This window comes from Microcaecilia unicolor, chromosome 11 (assembly GCF_901765095.1).
Source record: "Microcaecilia unicolor chromosome 11, aMicUni1.1, whole genome shotgun sequence".
Taxonomy (NCBI): Eukaryota; Metazoa; Chordata; class Amphibia; order Gymnophiona; family Siphonopidae; genus Microcaecilia; species Microcaecilia unicolor.
In genome coordinates, this window is record NC_044041.1 from 28,765,635 (window position 1) to 28,784,490 (window position 18,856).

Genomic DNA, 18,856 nt, shown 5'->3' on the forward strand with positions numbered 1-18,856 from the left:
GAGCCTGCCATGAGTGGGAAAGCGCGGGGTACAAATGTAACAAAAATAAATAAAATAGTGACCCAGCATTTTTCCCAGGTATCACAAACTTGTGCTGAATCATTGCTTAAATAGACTTTGTCGAAAATAATCTTAAGGTTATGATTTATGTGAAACAAGCAAAGAAATCAATTGGATTAATCACTCTAAGGATTACAAAGGTGTGTCTGTATTCTTGGGGATTATTTAAAATCCTTGTCTATCCCTTGTATTAAAGTGACACAATCCAGAGTTGAACCGAGTCATTAAAAAGAAAAACCAACTACAAATCAGAGATTGCTCTGTGTCTGTGACAGGTAAAGAAAGAACTGCATTATCTTCTTAATTTCTTGCTCCAGTGTGGCAAAATGCCCAAACTGCAGGCGTTTCGTACTGAAATGATGTTGAATTTCAACGTAACGGCTTGCATTTTGTTTCCAAGCCAAGAAAACTAAACAGAATGCAAAGCACAGGAAGATTCTTTCTGACACAGACTGTCAGGCAACAGGATGGTCTGATGCCAAGTTTCCATATCCAGTTTTAAACAGTATACTGAGCCACTCTGGCCTGAAGTCATTTAGCAAAAACAAATATCCAGTGCTCACAGAGTTTATTTAGTGCTGGATAACCACTTCAAAAGACAGAGCTGTGATTAATAAAACTGAAAATAAAATGTTATGAAGAATTTATTAACTAAGTAAAAAATGCGCACTTTTTGTTTATTAATGTACACTATGTTGGAACAAAATGAAATTACATGACATTAATTTTACCAACTTCATATTAAAGACTCCATTTTTATACAGTTATATACAGAGTTAGCAATTTCACAAAAATTATTTAAATAAGGCTACATTTCCATTTATTATACAGCTTGCCACATATTGTGACATAACCAATTTGCAAATGCGATGAACCAACAAGCAGATATATTAACGCACTGCATTAATCTGAGATTTGGCAGAACCGTATCGGTCTAGAAAGAATCAAAGCACAGTAGAAATTATGGAGGGAATGGAGCAAGGTCTATTTCATAACCTGCAATCTCAAATGCTACCAACTCAATTGAAGTTAAAGGACTTTCTACCAAGTGATCAATGCAAGTTAATTAATTTTCTTTCCTAATTCAGGGACAGACATGACAAGAATGTAAAAAAACATGCGGTTGGACTGTAGTTATTTAAACAAGCTAAGGGCACTTTCTGAATCATGGTCACCAAACAATGCATGATGTAGTTTAAATTATTCCTGTGTTAGACCAAACACATGTATCCAAACCTACTGTAATAATTGTTTTTTTTAATATGACCAGACTACAGAATTTAAAATTGCACGTGGCAAAGACATTTTCGTATACTTCCCTTCGATGCCACTGAAAGAGTTCCTCTTACTTAAGTAAATATTTGACATTAAAGGAATCAGTGAGTATTTAAGTTTGAGATTTTAACTAGGAAATGCAAATCCAGGCATTTTATCATCACTTTGGGGGTGTAGAATTATTGTATTCCCTCAACTATGAATGCAACTTTATGTAGAGAGAAAATTCAAAACTGTCACGTGATCCCAGAGATTTTACAGACTGGAAAAAGTCAGAATTAACTATTTCCTTAGCTCTTTTCTGAAGCTGATATACAGCCACAAACGGTCCATATCAACTTTCTGCTGAATGTTTATTAAAAGAAAGTCCCCGATGATGCACAGCACAACCAGAGACACATTTGGCAGTATGGTACTTAAAATGCACTGACTTCCTGTAAGAGCAAGCAAGAATTACTATCCAATGGAAAGTCAGAGTGGTATGGGGATCTTTAAATACCATTACATTCAGGATATGTTGGCATGTGTATCGAATTTTGGTAGCAGAGCTGTGCAGGATTCACATGTCGGGCTTGAATTCTGGACCTGGCTGCCAGAGTTTGGTGCAAACTCGCTCATAAAATAGCAGGTATGCATTTGAAGATAGGACCTCCTGTAAGCTTGCCTTACGAACCATGTCATCAGAAATCCACAGCCACTGGCTACTGACAGGCATAGAACTTCTGGTGGAAGATGGAGACCGTCTATATGTCACAAAGTGTCCAGAGTGCATATCTCCATGATGAACCACAACTGCCATCAGTCGGAACAGGTACACAGAGGCACTGAGAGATCAGGAAGAAAACAAATTGTTGTCAAGAAAACTAAATTTCAATACCTTTCATTTTAGACATGCATTTAAGAATGAGAGATATTAGAGACATTCAGTTATAAGCAATTGTTTAGGCAAGCTTCCGTGAATCCTAAACTGAAGCTGACAACTTCTAGCTGGTACAAAATTAAACATCTTTCTGCCATTTTGAATGCAAAATTACTATTTGCTGATTTTAACAGACTGAAAATAATAACATGGCAAGTACAAACTTTGAAAACCACAGAAGCACCAAAAGCCTTAGGAAAATGGGATACGATTCTTTATTAGCAACTATTGATATTCTAAGATAGACCTGACACGGGCTGTGCTTCGGCGCCTAGCACCTGCGTCAGGGGTCTGTATTAAACATACATAAACACATCAATTATAATGACAATAATAAAAAACAGATAAAAACATGTAGATTAAAATTGTTTCATACAGTGAAAAAATTGTAAAAACTAAGAAAATAATTGAAAAAATATTTTAAAAAATTAAAAAATATATTACAAAAAAAATAAAATAAAATATATATATAGATGGTCTATTGAGTTTTCCGATTTTTTTGCTCTCCAGCGTTGTGTTAAGTTTTGAGTATTAACTGTTATTAGGAAATAAATGCAGATGGCTGACTTTTGTTTTAATTCTGAAAAATAAATCTGAATGCTGCAAATCAGAAACAGAAAAGAATTGTAAAATATATATTAGAGATTTGTATTATAAAATAAGTGCTAGAGAGTTGCACGGGGACAGAAATCTAACCCATCCCCGCCTCAAATAATCTCCTCCATCCCAGTCCCTGGCCTTGCCATGCTGCATCGTGCTGCAGTCACCTTGACCCCCCCCCCCCCCAAAGTCTTGTGAGGTTGCCATTTAAAAAAAGCAGCGACAGCTTAAGGATGAGCAGTAGCAGGCAGGAAAGAATGGGGATCTTTCCGCTCCGAAGAAGCCACTAGACCACCAGGGCGCCCTGCGGCTCAGGGGAGGGAAGGCAAAGATCAGATCGCCATGCACTTCTGTGGGGACCCTGCAAGACGTGGGAATCCCGCTATCCCTGCTCCCGTGCAGCTCTCTAATAAGTGCAACTAGCAACACACAAAAAAAAAATAGTACCCACCTATAGTCAGGAACTACAGCAAATGGAGATGTGAGATTCAATGGCAGCATTGTCTGCATACAGGCTCCATTCAAGAATGATGCTGCAGCACTGCTATGACCTGGAGCTACAACGCAACATGACAGTGCCTCCTTAGTTTTATTAACTTTTTGTCATGATACTAGTCTATTCACCCCCTTCTCCAATAATGCAGCTGAACACTGTGATTGAAAAACTTAGCATTCCATTTTGTGTTACTACCTAAGTACAGTGAAACCCCGATATAATGCACCCCGCAATAACACAAATCTGCATATAACACAATCATGTTTTGGCTCCCCTTTTTCACATACAGCCATCTTGCCTTTTAGTAAATACGTTTTTTGCTTGGTTCAACTGTGTTAATGTTCTATTGACCCGCATTATAGATCCCAATCATAGTGTTATATCAGGGTTCCACTATACCACACTGTGCAGAGTGGAAATATGTGGAGAGTAATTTTATGAGGGTGCCTACATAGTCTAGTGCATGTGCCTTTAAAAAAAAAAAAAAAAGCTTCCTGAAAGCTCCCAGGATGTATATATGTGCCAGTAAGAAGCCACCATTCCGCCCCTGGAAGGGGCTATCTCCCAGATTTTAAATAGCGCAACTGAAATTGAGCACAGAAATCCAGTTGTATTCTGGATTTGCACACGCAAATTAATTACTTAAGCCAATCAGCACTGATAATTGCCACTTAAGCAATTATTGATACTAATTGGCATTAATTAGATGCTAGGTGTATTCTGTAATGTGTTGTGCGTTAATTATGTGTGCCGCAAAAAAGGGGGTGTGGAATGAGCGACCACGGCCTTCCAAAAATCTATGCGCACGGTTATAGGATACACCTGCTCTATGCCTAACTTAGGCGCTGGTATTTATACCAAATTTTACTTTATATGGATGTGCCTACAGTTAATTAGGTGCAGACGTGGTTGCTAGGCATATTTATTTATTGTGAACATTTATATCCCACATAATCCCACTAAGGCAGGCTCTATGTGGCTTACAACATTTGGTGAAAAGAACAACATAATAATTGTAGTACTAATCAGAGAATAAGGTAGATGAGGGGAAGGGAGGGAAAAGCAGAGGAGTAAGATCGATATTCTATAAACCACTACTAAATCTAGGTTCGATTTACAGAATACGCCTAGGTGGAAATATTTCAGGTCCCATATATAGAATCTAGTCTTATGTGTATAATGCATAAAAATGGGTAGAGAGTGACCAAAACCAAATCTGTGGCCTAGTGGTTAGGGTGGTCACGGTGGTGGACTTTGGTCCTGGGGAACTGAGGAACTGAGTTCGATTCCCACTTAAGGCACAGGCAGCTACTTGTGACTCTGGGCAAGTCACTTAACCCTCCATTGCCCCATTTAAGCCGCATTGAGCCTGCCATGAGTGGGAAAGCGCGGGGTACAAATGTAACAAAAAAAATTAGCTGCTCAGCTGAAACCAAAAATATCAGGTAGAGGCTGGTTTGGTGGCCTGCCTCCTGCACGGAACTAGCTGCCACTCCCTCTCCCTCCTGCACAGAATGAATCCCCACCCCCTGCACAGAATGAGCCACCTTTAGGCCCCCCCCCCCCCCCCCCCCCCAGCCTGCCATCTATCCCTGGTGTTCTAGTGGATAGTTGGGGCAGGAGCAATGCCAGTCACTCCTGCCCACATTCCCTTCACTGCCAAAATGGTGGCTGCAAGACTGCCTTGGTGATCATATCAGCCATTTTGAGATTGGAGTGGCTCCTACCCATGTGGCTTCAATTTCAAAATGGTTGCTGCAACCTCCAACAGCAGTCTTACGAGACTGCCGCTAGAGATTGTAGCAGTCATTTTGGCAGCAGAGAGGACATGGGCAAGAGCGACTTGGCATCGCTTCTGCCCTGACTACCTACTAGACCAGCAGGGATGGACAACAGGCCCAGGGGGAGGGGAAGCCAGCTTAAAGTTTTAGTTCCAGCCAAAAATGCACTGGCATTTTTAGCTGAAACAAGGCTGAACATACATTTTGGAACGGTTTTATTTATTTATTTATTTGTAGCATTTGTATCCCACATTTTCCCACCAATTTGCAGGCCCAGTGTGGCTTACATTTGCCGTAATGGCGGTTGCCATTTCCAGGTAACAGAATTACAAATGGTATTGCGTTAAGGTGCATACATACATGGAACATAATATATATGGAACAGATCATGGTATATATATATATATACACCATGTGCGTACATACATGGTAAAGAAGAATAATTTATGGTATTGCATGAAGGTTCCTGAGTAATAAATTGGATTTTAACATACATTAGGTCATCGACTATAGAGAGGCCCTATTTGACATAAGGTTTAAAGTGGCAGTACTTGATCATTAATAGCAAAGTCATGTGATAAGATTTCGGTTTTGTATAGATCGTGTATGGTGTTATTATTTAGTATTTAAGATGGATGTTTTGGCGCTGAAGCTGTAACTGAAACTGAAGTTTGGTCAGCCTATAAAAGCGGGCACTATAGGCACGAGAAGCTAGGGGTTCCCCAAAACGAAAAACCCAATTTTTGAAGATTTGGGGGAAGTATATAGATACCTTGTCTGCCAATGGGTTGGAGCTTTGTACTTAATGTGCTGTGAATACTAGGTTGAATTTGGATGCTGAGATCCTTCCTCCTTTGAATGATTGAGAGTTTTCCATGGGAGGGAAGAGGGTGGGAGGGGAGGGGAGGATTTGGGGAAATGAGTTGTTGAGCAGGGAGGGTAATGGAGTACAGGGGGGGGGGAGAGGACCGGGTTAGCTGGTGGGGGGTAGGATAACAGAATTAATAAAGTACGTTGAAAGCAGTGCGTATGACTTAATGTTTGCATATGATAGTAATCTATTGTTTGTTGTAAGATTTGACAGACATGTTGTCGAAGCCATTATGTATTGTTTTCAATAAAAATTGTTGAAACATAAAAGTGGGCATTATTTTTATGCTTGTATACCCTAGGGAAATTTTATAAGCATCTACTTGAGCAGATAAAACACTATTGTACATGTTCAAGTTGCCTATAAGATTACCCCCTTAATGTACCAGCAGGTGTATGCGAGGCAATATATGTAAAATCAGGCTCAACCTTGGTGAATTATTCTCGTCTTATGCTGATGATATTCTGCTTTTGTTACTGTTCCCACCCAACAGCTTAGATTTATCTAATTCTGTTTTCATCTGGGATAAATAGAATTCAGGATTTGGCATAAGCTAAAACTGAATCTGAACCAGACAAGGGTTTTTGTTTCGAAAATCTAGGTATTACAGTACCTTCTTAAATTGTTTTGACTGATAAAGTATTATCAATAGAGTCTGAGTCTAGAGTACTGGGAATTATTCTAGTTTCTTCGCTGACTTATGGTTGAAAAAGTAATCATTTATGGTGGAAGACAATTTTTAAATTAAGACAATTGTGATTAATAAGATAATTTTTCAACCAAGAAGCATTTGGGCTTTTGGTCCAGATGATGATACTTCCACATCTGGATTACTGTAACGTCCTCTATTTGGGTTTACTTTCTAAGCATCTGAGAATGCTTCAACTTATACAAAATACTGTAGTTAGATAAATCTTTAAGCTTAATAAGTTTTCTAGTATTTCTGATTGCATAGTTAAACTTCACTGGCTTTCAAGTAAATGATCGTATACTTTTCAAAGAAGCTTGTTTATTATTTCAGATTATTCATGGCTCCACTTCTGAGCTTTGGATAAACATGGTTTCTAAGACTTTGCTTGGATTTTCTTCTCAGTTGCGAGATCAATTAATTCTCCGTCCTCCCATTTTCAGAAAAGTACGCTTCTTGAAAACAGTCCATAGTTGCTGCAGTTTCAATATGGAATTCCCTTCTTTACCATATTAGGACTGAACAAAACTACCTGAAGTTCCCAAAAAAATTAAAGACATATTTCTTCGATCGACCTTTACAACTAGGTAATCGATTAGTTGATTGTTGTTATCTTGTATTTTGCATTCTTAGTGAGTTATTGTTGTAATTTCCCAGCTGAACTTTTCCTGTTTTCGTAAACCGCACTGAACTCTATTTAGGAGAAAGTGGTTAGGAAGACTACATTGACACTGGCATTACCTGGCCAGATAAGAAAACAGCTGATTTTCTGTAAATACTTTTATATGATTAATTTCACTCCAGATAGCAAAACTGATAAATGTAGTACTTTGAAAGAAGTAAGTCATCCAGAATGGGATCTTGTGTCACGATTCACAGAGATTTCATAAAAGGGAAATGTCATTCTCTTATGATTCACTACATTGTGGCAATTTTCAGGGCCCACATTGCTTTTTTTTCCCTGGGGAAGAACGTACTTAAGGATGATTGGACCTTCTTTATTCCTTAAAAACAACACACACAGATTTGAAAACATAATCTTTGGACCTGATATTCAAAACAATTTCACCAGACAGGAGAACCTCCTGCCCAGATAAATCATGCGCAGCTCAGGAAGAAATATTCAGCAGCACTTTTCTGGCCTCTGACCGCTTCCAGCTCTGCCCAGGCAGGGCTGGGGCAGAGTCTGGGTGGAGCCAGGCATTATGCACACACTGGCAATATTTAGTGATGGTACCGCATAGCTAACCGGGCAAGTAGGACCATTTAAATAGCCTGGTTAGTTATACAGGTAGAGTGCTGAATATTGACCATACCTGCATAACTTCTGTGTACCAGAGCTGAACCAAATATTCATACCAGTATTCAGATAAGGACCTGCACCGACTATCTGGGTCTATATTAACGGACCGTGGTCAGTATTAAAAAAAAAAATACTCAAAGCTGCTGGCTGAATATCAACTTGACCTTATTCTATTTTGTTTCTCCAAGCTAGATGTCTTGCCTGTCTGAATGTGTGCATGTTCTTGATCCCTTTTCCCTAGGTTAGTCTACCTAATTAAACAGTTATTTTCCAGCATAAAGGCTTCTGATAATTTCTATCTACACACAGAGAGCAGAATATTGTGATGAAGTTTGAGATCAGCTGGCTGACTTCTGCTACCTCTTGTGTACCTGTTGCATTTTCTGCTAGCCCATCTTTCTTGTCCAAGGTTGCCGACGTGTGCTCCGTCTGTTTCAGATGATTCAGATCGGACTTGTTTCCTGGAAGGTTGTACTTGTAAACATCGAGAGACAAGAATTCGTTGAACTGCACATGTTCGTGACGTTTCAGTGGCGTACCCTGGTTTGACCAGCTCAGCCTCTGCAGATGGATGCACAGACACTGGGGAAGCTAGAAGCAAAAACAGAAAAGTATGAAAAAGACAGACTTAGAGGGTGTCATGAAACACTAGCCTAGCCACTCGCCTGGGGCTAACTCTGTGGCCACTTAGAGGGTCTATCCCCAGCACAGCTCAGGTCCATCTGCACTGGGCATGTGCTCTACACTAGCACCTTTCTCCCACCGACTGGGTCCCAACTGCCTATGGACAAGTCTCCCGCTCTCAAGTTATCCCTGGTGATTTCTAGGTTACTGGGGCCACTCCCAGTGTCTCACAGTTCCTAAAAAGCACTCACAGTCCCAACACACAAACCACCAGAATTCTTAGTCAGTCCAGACAAGCACAGTCAAACTAAAAAAAGGTTTCTCGTCATAAAAAATATTGAACAGTGAACTATAATAACAGATGGAAAATAACAAGCAAATAACAGATAACTGAATAAGGATCAACTATAAAACTATCTAAACATTTTATCACTACCTGGATAGTGCCTGGGAAGTACAGAAAATATAGCTGCTCACAAGATACAGACTATAACAGCTCATAGGGTCCCAGTACAGAGGTCTCTCTCTCTCTACTTCCAAACTGAGACTGGAGAAAAATCCAGTATTTCCAGCCTGAATTTGAGCTCCTGGGCCAATCAGAGCCCAGAACAACATTTGTAAAAAGTATCTGGCCACATCACTGCAGGTTACTTCCTCTTTGTGTTAAACTAAAGAAGGAACAGTCACTTCTCTGTAACAGTTTTAGACATAAAACATGCACCACCTGATAGCCAAACTAGAAAATACACCATGAAATATTCTTATAATTCATATGCTAGAAATTTTACCATTTTGCCACAGACGGTAACTCCATAACTGAGCACCTGGTAGGATCTTACCACTATCCCCTCTAATCTGAGCGGGAATCCTTCAACTGCATTGCTGCCAGTGGGGGATTATGCTTCAATATTATGTTTTCAATTGCTAGAGACAGACAGGTTCCATGAGGTCCTGCAGAGCTTGCCTGTCCCTCACTATTGAAACTATGATAGTGAAACAGCAACCCCCACTAGCAGGACTGTAGGTGGAGGATTCCCACTCAGCTTAGAGCAGGGGTTCAAAACCCAGTTCTTGGGATACACCCAGCCAGTCAGGTTTTCAGGATATCCACAATGAATATGCATGAGATAGATTTCCATACAGCTAGTGAATGCAAATGTATCTCATACATATTCATTGTGGGTATCCTGAAAACCTGACTGGCTGGGTGTGTATCAATCATACCTCTACTAAATCCCATAGAGTTCATTACCCCATTCACGTAACTCCTGTTTAAGTTTATCAAATAGTTGGGATCTCTCTAATTATACCCTGCCAAGTTTAAAAAGATGGGCCCACAGCATCTTTCCACTTCCTGGATATTCCCATCTTAGCTGCTAATATCAGAAGATGAGACACACCTTTAGGAAAGCCTTCTGCAGGATTCCAACTTGTAATCAGACCTAACAAGCATGAATGTTTATTCCAGGACCAGTCCTCACCCGAAGCTTCCTATAATTTGATAAGTTTTTCATATCACTGTTGAGGAATCTTCTTTACAGAACTGCTTTAAGTTCAAACAAATTTGTAGGTTTTTGTGCATGAACTGCTCATTTCAGGTCCTGCCACAGAATCTCTACTGGGTTCAAGTCAGGACTTTGACTAGACCAATCCAAAACTTTAATTTTGTTTCTCCTCAGCCATTCAGATGTAGATCATTGTCTTGCTGCATAACCCAATTTCAGCTCATGGCCAGATGCCTGGACGTTCTCCTTAAGAATATTCCGGCAAAGTGCAGCATTTATGGCTCCTTCAATAATGGCAAGTTTTCCAGGTCCTGAACCAGCAAAGCATCCTCACGCCATCACACTGCCACCACTATATTTGACTGTCAGTATAATGTTCTTACTGTGGAATGCTGTATTTGCTTTAAGAAAAACTACACTGGCTCCCAATCAAAGAACGCATTGCTTTCAAAATCTGCACTCTGGTTCACAAAATTATCTACGGTGAAGCCCCAGGGATACATGACAGACTTGATCGACCTACCAACTAGAAACACATCCGAATCAACACCAACGTACCTAAATCTGCACTCCCCAAGCTGCAAAGGACTCAAATACAAATCAACCTACGCATCCAGTTTTTCCTACATCAGCACACAACTGTGGAACGCATTACCAAAAGCCTTGAAAACTACGTACGATCACCTAAACTTCCGGAAAACACTAAAAACTAACCCTGCCAACCCAACATAAATGCCTGATATCTGCAACACAACAAAAGTAAAGTACGTAATGGACATAACACAACTCTTCCGTTATACGATGCCCTAATGTGGCTGTGCCACATGAACTTTATCTTACCACAATATCACTTTGTATTTGTTCACGCCGGAGTCTGCAAACGCCTCTCCGGTACTATGTAAGCCACACTGAGCCTACAAATAGGTGGGAAAATGTGGGATACAACTGTAACAAATAAATAAAATAAATAAATAAATATATAAAAATGGGACCTGTGTTGTCGAGTTCCACTCTAGACTCATTTGTCCATAGAACATTATCCCAAAAAGGTGTGTTTTTGCAAATGTGAGACTAGCATTGATGCTACTCTTGGATAGCACCAGTTTCTGCCTTGCTATTCTTCCATGAATCCCATTTTTGCCTAGTCTCTTTCTTACTGGGGAGTCTTGAACATTGACTTTAGCCGAGTCTAGAAACGCCTGCAGTTCTTTGGATGTTGTGCCAGGATGTTTTGCGACTTCCCGGATGAGCTGTCACTGCGTCCTTGGAGTAATTTTGGCAGGTCTGGCCTCTTCTGGAAAGATTTAAGGTGTTCCCAGTCTTCTCCATTTGGAGATCATGGCTTTCACTCTGGGTCAGTGGAGTCCCAGGGCTTCAGAAATGGCTTTGTAACCCTTTCCAGACTGAGGTTTTTCAACAGCTTTTTTTCTCATCTCATCTGGAATTTGCTTTGATCGTGGCATAGTATTCTTGTAGAAGCTTTGTGGTTTCACTCTCATAGATTCAACAACGCTGGCTGCAATCAAGCCTGGCAGTGTTGAATCATTTGAATCTAATTCTCAATTAAATTTGGTCAAAGATTCAGTAACTAAGGAGGAAGTTACTTTTCCACATGGGTGATAGATAACTTTGTTCCTTAGATAAATGAAGTAATAATTAAAAAAACTGTATTATGTGTTTACTTGGGTTCCTTTTGTTTAATGTTACTTTTGTTTACTACTACTACTTATCATTTCTATAGCGCTACTGGACGTACGCAGCGCTTCACACTTGAACATGGAGAGACAGTCCCTGCTCAATAGAGCTTACAATCTAATTATCAGAAACCATTCAGTGTGACACACATAATAGGGAAAATTGGGAGGGGGCAAAAACTTTCACATCCTGTATATGCTAGTTTTCTAAACATGATGCCAGTCGTTAACTAGTGTGTAAATGTTAGCAACAACTTTACTGAATTACCCCCAGACCATCTCTTACTTTTGTCAAAGCACTTCAGAAGGGACATGCATTGGAGGTTCCCATATTAGAGACAGCTTGAAGCAGATCAAACATCTTTCTGACAGGGGCGTAGCCAGATCTTGGCGGGAGGGGGGGCCAGAGCCCAAGGTGGGGGGGCACTGTTTAGCCGCCTCCCCCCACAACCCCCCCCCCCCCCACATCAGGTACCTTGTTTGCTGGCGGAGGACCCCAATCCCCACCAGCCGAAGAGTCTTCTTCAGCGCCGGTCGACTCCGGCACCTTCGTTGTGTGATCATCTGTTTCTGACGTCTTGCGTCCTGCACGGGGCTACATGCACAGTGCAGGACGTAAGGCGTCAGAAACAGATGATCACACAACGGAGGCACTGGAGTCGACCGGCGCTGAAGAAGACTCTTCGGCTGACAGGGATTGGGGACCCCAGTCAGCAAACAAGGTACCTGATGATGCGGCAGCGGGGGGTGGGCGGGTCAAATGTAGAGGGGGCCAGGGCATAATCTGTGGGGGCCCCTGCCCCCACATAGCTACGCCCCTGCTTTCTGATCTTCAGAAAAGATGTGAAATGATTTACCTTCCCTAGCTTTAACTGTCTAACAAATGTTGTCTTCTGATTCTTTATACACTTCCCAGTTAGCGTGTCATCTGCTTGGATCTGGAATAAAAACAAATTGTGAATAGACCTCAATTCGTAATTGCTACTATCATTAACAAACCAATAATACAAAAATCGCAGTTAAGTTTCACTCAGCTCAGAACCTTACTCCTTGTTTGTTTGTCGGATGGTATGTTCCCAGTATGTTTTCTTTTAATCCACAATGAATATGTTTCCGATTTTTATTGGCAAGTATTTCCTTTGTTCACAACAGTGGCTATCAGAGCTTTTAGCTCTAATTACCAGGGCTGTGGAGTCAATTTTGGGTAGAGTCAGAGTCAGTATCAATTCCTACACCAGCTTCAAAATTAAAAAAACAAAAAGTGTGTGTGTGTGTATATATATATTTTTGTCCTAGATCTACAGGCCTAAAGTTCCGTGCAGTTTATAGAATATGCTGAGCACTGGTCCACGTCAGAGCCGTAGCGAGGGGAGCTGACACCCGGGGTGGGTCGCCGCTCCGCACCCCCCCTGGGTGCAGCACGGTGCACCCCCCCCCCCCCCGGAGCGCATACCTGTGACCAGGGACGGGCAGGAGGGCCGATCCGCCCCGACTGCACGTTGCTGGGGTGTGTCGGCTCCGTGCTGGTTCACTGCTCTCTCTGTCCCGGAACAGGAAGTAACCTGTTCCGGGGCAGAGAGGGCAGTGCACCAGCGCGGAGCCGACACCCCCCAGCGGCGTGCACCCGGGGCAGACCGCCCCCTGCCCCCCCTTCCTATGCAACTGGTCCACGTTACTACTACTTATCACTACTATAGCGCTACAAGGCATACACAACGCTGTACCCCATACATGAAAAGACAGTCCCTGCTCAAAGAGCTCACTAAATTTAGTCACGGTCAATTATGCCAAGTAAAACCTGGTGTAAATCCCAATGCCTAAATTAGGTGCTAATACACTAAGATTTCCGCACAGAGATCTTGGCACAATATATAAAATCCCAGAGTTAAAGCCTAATATCAGTTGAAGTCAGAGCTGGAGTCGGAGTCAGACGATAGAAAAATAGAGGAGTCAGGGCCCTGCTAATTACCCTCCAGAGTCCTGAAACTTTTGGGGCGAAATGAGTCCTAAATCTTTCTGCAGGATTCACTTTGTACACATATAGGAGGGAATTCAATAAAATTTGGCGCTGCAAAACTTAAGCGATATTCTATAAAGGGAGGGTGTCCTTTATAGATATAGTTTGACACGAATCCTGCACATTTTGGGTGCCATACTTGAAAGCCAGCGTTCAACTTAGGCGTGTTTGGGCAAATTTGGTAAATCTGACATAACTTTTTGGAATGCCCTGGCCACGCTCCCTTTTCAGATATGCACGATTTAAGTGAGGTGCCGTGCTTTATAGAATCCAATTTAAAAGGTATCAATATTATATTTTATAGGAGGGGGTTTCTCATAGACAGTTCCCAATTACTACCCAGCTCCATGCAGTTCTTATCCTATTTCATATATATTCTTTAAAGGGTATTAGATATTGGATCCAGGATAAGAACTGCATGTGCTTTATAGAACAGCACACGAGAAGCATGTGCAAATTTTTAAGACTGCCAATGATTGGTTGTGCACTTACAAAGTAAGTTATAATTACATGTACATGGTCCTTATTCCATGTGGCATGTTCTCCTTATGCTTTTGCCACAAGTTGTATAATTACAGAAAAACTGTCTTAAAGACAATGGGAGTTCCCTATCAGATGTTTTCAGTTCTTACACTTGTATCATATGTAACATTTGCACATGAAGGTCAAAATTCAAAAGCACTTACATGGTCAGCAGTGGCACGAGACATGTAAGTGCTTTTTAAACAAAAGACTTCCTGGGGACTAAACAGAACTATGGACATATCTCTCTATATAAAAGGCAACCCCAACGTTCTGAAGCCTCCACGGAAGTTGAGGCGCCCGAGATATCCGGTGTGCCCTGGAGTGTCTGCATCGCCCTCGCGTCAAAACGTCATGACGTCGAGGGCGGAGCTATGACACTCGAGGGCCGAAACGGAAACGCCACAGGCACGGCCACGGAGGCGCAGCAAAAAAACAACAAAAAAACCCTCCCCACACACAGCGACGCGAACCCCGAACAAGGCAAGTAGCTCGGAGGGACAGAGGGAGGGGGCCCCTTGCTAGCGCCCATTTCATTGCGCTCAGAAACGGGCATTTTTTCCTAGTAAATTATAAAGTCAAAGTTAACTGTCCAAATGTTTGTAGGTTTTGGGTGTTGTAAGGGTGGCACCACTTAAAGTAATAAAAGGGCCCCTAAGTTAGATGTTCTGAATTTTACATCAACCTCATTATACGTAGATAAAATCCCCAAAAGACACATATGTGATTGTCTCTGGGTAAAGGTGATGAAAGTCATGGATCCAAAATGCTGAGCACGGCCAATTTTTTCATGTTGTGGGCCCATAAACTGTCTGCAAAATTTATATGTGATATCATTTTACTCTTGTATTACAAATTTGTTTACTCTAACAGAATTCATTAAAACCTAATTTTTTGTTTCTGGTGACTTTAGCTGCCTTTTCCCAGGGAAGGTCACATATGCTATGCAGACTGCAGAGTTACCACTTCTGTGGGCAACGAGTCATATTTTGTCTCTGATTATCTACAAGTCTGAGCTATCCAAAGCACAGTCATTTGTTTAAGTTTGATAATCTTTGATTACATATGTTTAGTTGAAAACATCAAAGCAAGTTACATCAAATAACAAATACAATTTATACTTAATGGGGATAATTTATAATTTATGTAAAAATTACAAAAAAGTGCTTATTGTGCAAAGATAACACAGGTGCCTATATGCCATTGGGGCTCATTTTCAAAGCATTTAGGTTACTATGGAGCTAATTTTCAAAAGAGAAAAACGTCCAAAAAGTGGCATAAATCTGCATTTGGATGTTTTTCTCACAAAAACGTTCAAATTGGTATTTTCAAAACCAATTTTTAGATGTTTTTTTTTCTATGAACTCCGTCAGAAGTGCATTCAAATCACAAGGGGACATGCTGGGTGTGTTAAAGGTGGGAACTGGGCGTTCCTAACACTTAAATGTTTTTCAGTCATAATGGAATAAAACAAAACCGTCCAGGACTAAAACTAAGATGTTTTGAGCTAGACCTGTTTTTATAACAAATAAGGCACAAAAGGGTGCCCTAAATGACCAGATGACCACTGGAGGGAATCAGGGGTGACCCCCCCCCCCATGGTCATTGACCCCCTCCCACCCTCCACTAATGTGAATTCAAATATGATTTAGCAGCCTCTTCGCCATCCTCAGATGTTAGAGCCAGGTCTGTTACAGCAGTATGCAGTTCCCTGGAGTAGTGTAGTGGTCAGTGCAGTGCACTATGGCTTGGGGGACTCAGGTCTCTATCGCCCTCTACCTGTCACATTTGTAGGGGAAACTGTGAGCCCTCCAAAACTCACCAGAAACCACTGTACCCACATATAGGTGCCCCCTTCACCCATAAGGGCTATTTTAGTGGTGTACAGTTGTGGGCAGTGGGTTTTGGGGGGGTTCAGCAGACAAGATAAGGGAGCAATGGTGAGATTTGTACCTGGGAGCATGTTTTTTTAAGTCCACTGCATTGTCCCCTAGGGTGCCCCATTTATCTACTGGGACGTCTGGGAGATAAATCTTCTAAAAATGCTGGTCCCTCCTACATCCCAATGGCTTGATTTTCTACATTTTTCACTTGGACTTGTTTGTTTTTGAAAATGGACCAAAAAACAAAACGTCCAAAGCGTAAAACGTTTGTTAGAAACAGTACTTTTGAAAACAAAAGATTGACTTTTTCTTTTTGGAAAATGAAATTCTCTCTTATTCAGATTTTGGACTTTTTTGCAAAACTTCTAAAGTTAAATGTCATATCGAAAATGCCCCTCTATATAACTTTAAGTCTAAGTGCCTTGAAAATATGCCTCTTTATAAACTAAGCAACCCAGAACCGGCCCCAACAGCACACAAATCTACAAATAGAAATTTACACCTGTTCCAAAGCAGATGCACATGAGTGTGTGTACTCCATGCACTTACCCACATATTTTATAATATCTGAGTAGGCATCACAACTACATCCACATGAATATCTATGCATAGTGTGTGTATTACTACTCAGAAATCTGACAGTTTTTAAAACTGTAACTCCCCCCAGTGGGTAACAAATTAGTTTAGCCCAGCTTGAGATCAGGGTCTCAGTCAGCCTGAAGCAATCATTTTCTGTGACATGTCTCACTCTCTCACAGTATTTAAATTCGTACAGCACATAATTTACAAACCTTTGTACAGTTTTCACAAACAACATCTTTAACCGATTCAGAAGAAATGAAATGTTGGAGGCACTGGTCCAAAGTCATGGGACGACCCTTGATGTGGAAAAAAGAAAAAATGCCATGTAAAAAAAAAAAAATCTCCTATCCCAGTGATAGCAAACCTGTGGCATTTAAAGTCAATTCTACTGGCACTTTAGAGCACCCAAGCTCAAATTCCTGTTCTTTTTCGTACTCACTGTAGCAAATTCAATGTACTGAAATGAAGTGTGTGTGTGTGTAATTCTGACAGCCTTGTACACAACATGTATTTAAAAGAAGTTTAAAAAAAAGTTTTGAAATGATTCCACCAGTACACTTTCAGCAATGGGCTTCATTTGCAGGGCCGTGCCTAGGGTCTCCGGCGCCCCCCTGCAGAGGGCGGGTAGTGTAGCGATCGTTTCCGGGGTGGGAGGGGCGCGCCGGCGGGGCCAACTGCAGGGGGGCGCCGGAGACCCTAGGCACGGCCCTGCAGTTGGCCCTGCCGGCGCGCCCCCCCCCCCCCGAAAACGATCGCTACACTACCCGCCCTCTTCTCCCCAGATCCTTTTCGTTTAAATTTACCTCTTTGAGCAGGGACTGTCTTTCTTCTATGTTTGTGCAGCGCTGCGTATGCCTTGTAGCGCTATAGAAATGCTAAATAGTAGTAGTAGTAGCGGCAGCGTAGCATTAGTGAGGAGGCGGCGCTCCCCCGCCCCGACGTGTCTTCTTCCCTTCGCTCAGTGTCCCGCCTTCTTCTGACGTCATTTCTGACGTCAGAAGAAGGCGGAACCGAGCGAAGGGAAGAGACTGACACGTCGGGGCGGGGGAGCGCCGTCTCCTCACTAACGCTACGCTGCCACGCGCCGGAGAGGTAAATTTAAACAAAAAAAAAAAGGACAAGGATCTGGGGAGAAGACGGCGAGGTAAGCATGGTGCGGCGGGGCGCCCTCCTGCCATGCTTACCTCGCTTACCATGTCGGCACGGCCCTGTTCATTTGTAATGTATGTAAGGTATGTCTGATTGAATACATGTGGGGGCAGGAGGGGATGATTCATCAAGATTTGTCCACGCACGAAGAGAAAGGGCCAACACGCTTAAGGAGTCTGATCCTACAGTTGTACATATGCCATCTTACTTGCAGTGGCCCATCCACATGTGGCACTAGTTCACCTCCACGTCCTCTCCTCGCCACCTATAATTGAAGGTGTCTTAAGTACAGATTCTGCACAGTGACATTCTTAACAAGCTAAGCAGCCAGTCAGGTGCGTTCTACTGCTGGATGCATAAGGATCTGACGCACTGAAGAGTAAAAACCTGTAGCCAGCTAAAGAACTGGAGGAAGTCACTGTCTTGTACACCTGTTAATGACAGAATCCAGGTGTATAGTGTACTTTCAGCAGAACGATGTGAAAATCAGGTACTTGGGTAAGGATTCCTTTGTCGGCAGAACGCGCTTATGTTTAAGAATTTTTCTTGACAAAGTCACAATTGGTTGTGCATTGCAATCTTGTACACTATGCAGATTTATTTTCTCTCCAGGATTTACATACCCAGGCGGCAGCTGGAATACTCAGCGAAAGACTGTCAAATGTATCGTATCTCACAGGACTCTGAAAGAAAAAACAAAGTTTATCAAAATAATAATGTTTAAAACCCAGTTTAAGACTTCCACGCAGAACAGCAAGACCTATGAATGACTATTCAGAGCGTACACAAAACAGGTTCCAAGAGAAGTTGCAATCTGTGGCTTCTCTCCTCCCCCCCCCCCCCCCCCCCCCACTGCCACTGTGATAACCTGGTTATAAAGGGATCAT

The 18,856-nt window shown here is 41.8% G+C and overlaps 1 protein-coding gene across 1 annotated transcript in view; it reads right to left on the reverse strand.

Moving 5' to 3' along the window:
* Positions 1-55: 55 nt before the first annotated feature.
* Positions 56-18,856, reverse strand: part of USP30 (ubiquitin specific peptidase 30) — a 42,974-nt gene continuing 24,173 nt past the window's right edge. Inside the window, exons 8-13 of the mRNA XM_030219243.1 lie at positions 18,593-18,652; positions 17,030-17,116; positions 12,674-12,754; positions 8,365-8,584; positions 3,306-3,411; positions 56-2,159 (exon numbers count right to left, since the gene is read on the reverse strand). Of these exons, the coding sequence (XP_030075103.1) occupies positions 1,895-2,159; positions 3,306-3,411; positions 8,365-8,584; positions 12,674-12,754; positions 17,030-17,116; positions 18,593-18,652 (819 nt within the window). The 3' untranslated portion in view covers positions 56-1,894. The remainder of the gene's footprint in view (positions 2,160-3,305; positions 3,412-8,364; positions 8,585-12,673; positions 12,755-17,029; positions 17,117-18,592; positions 18,653-18,856) is intronic.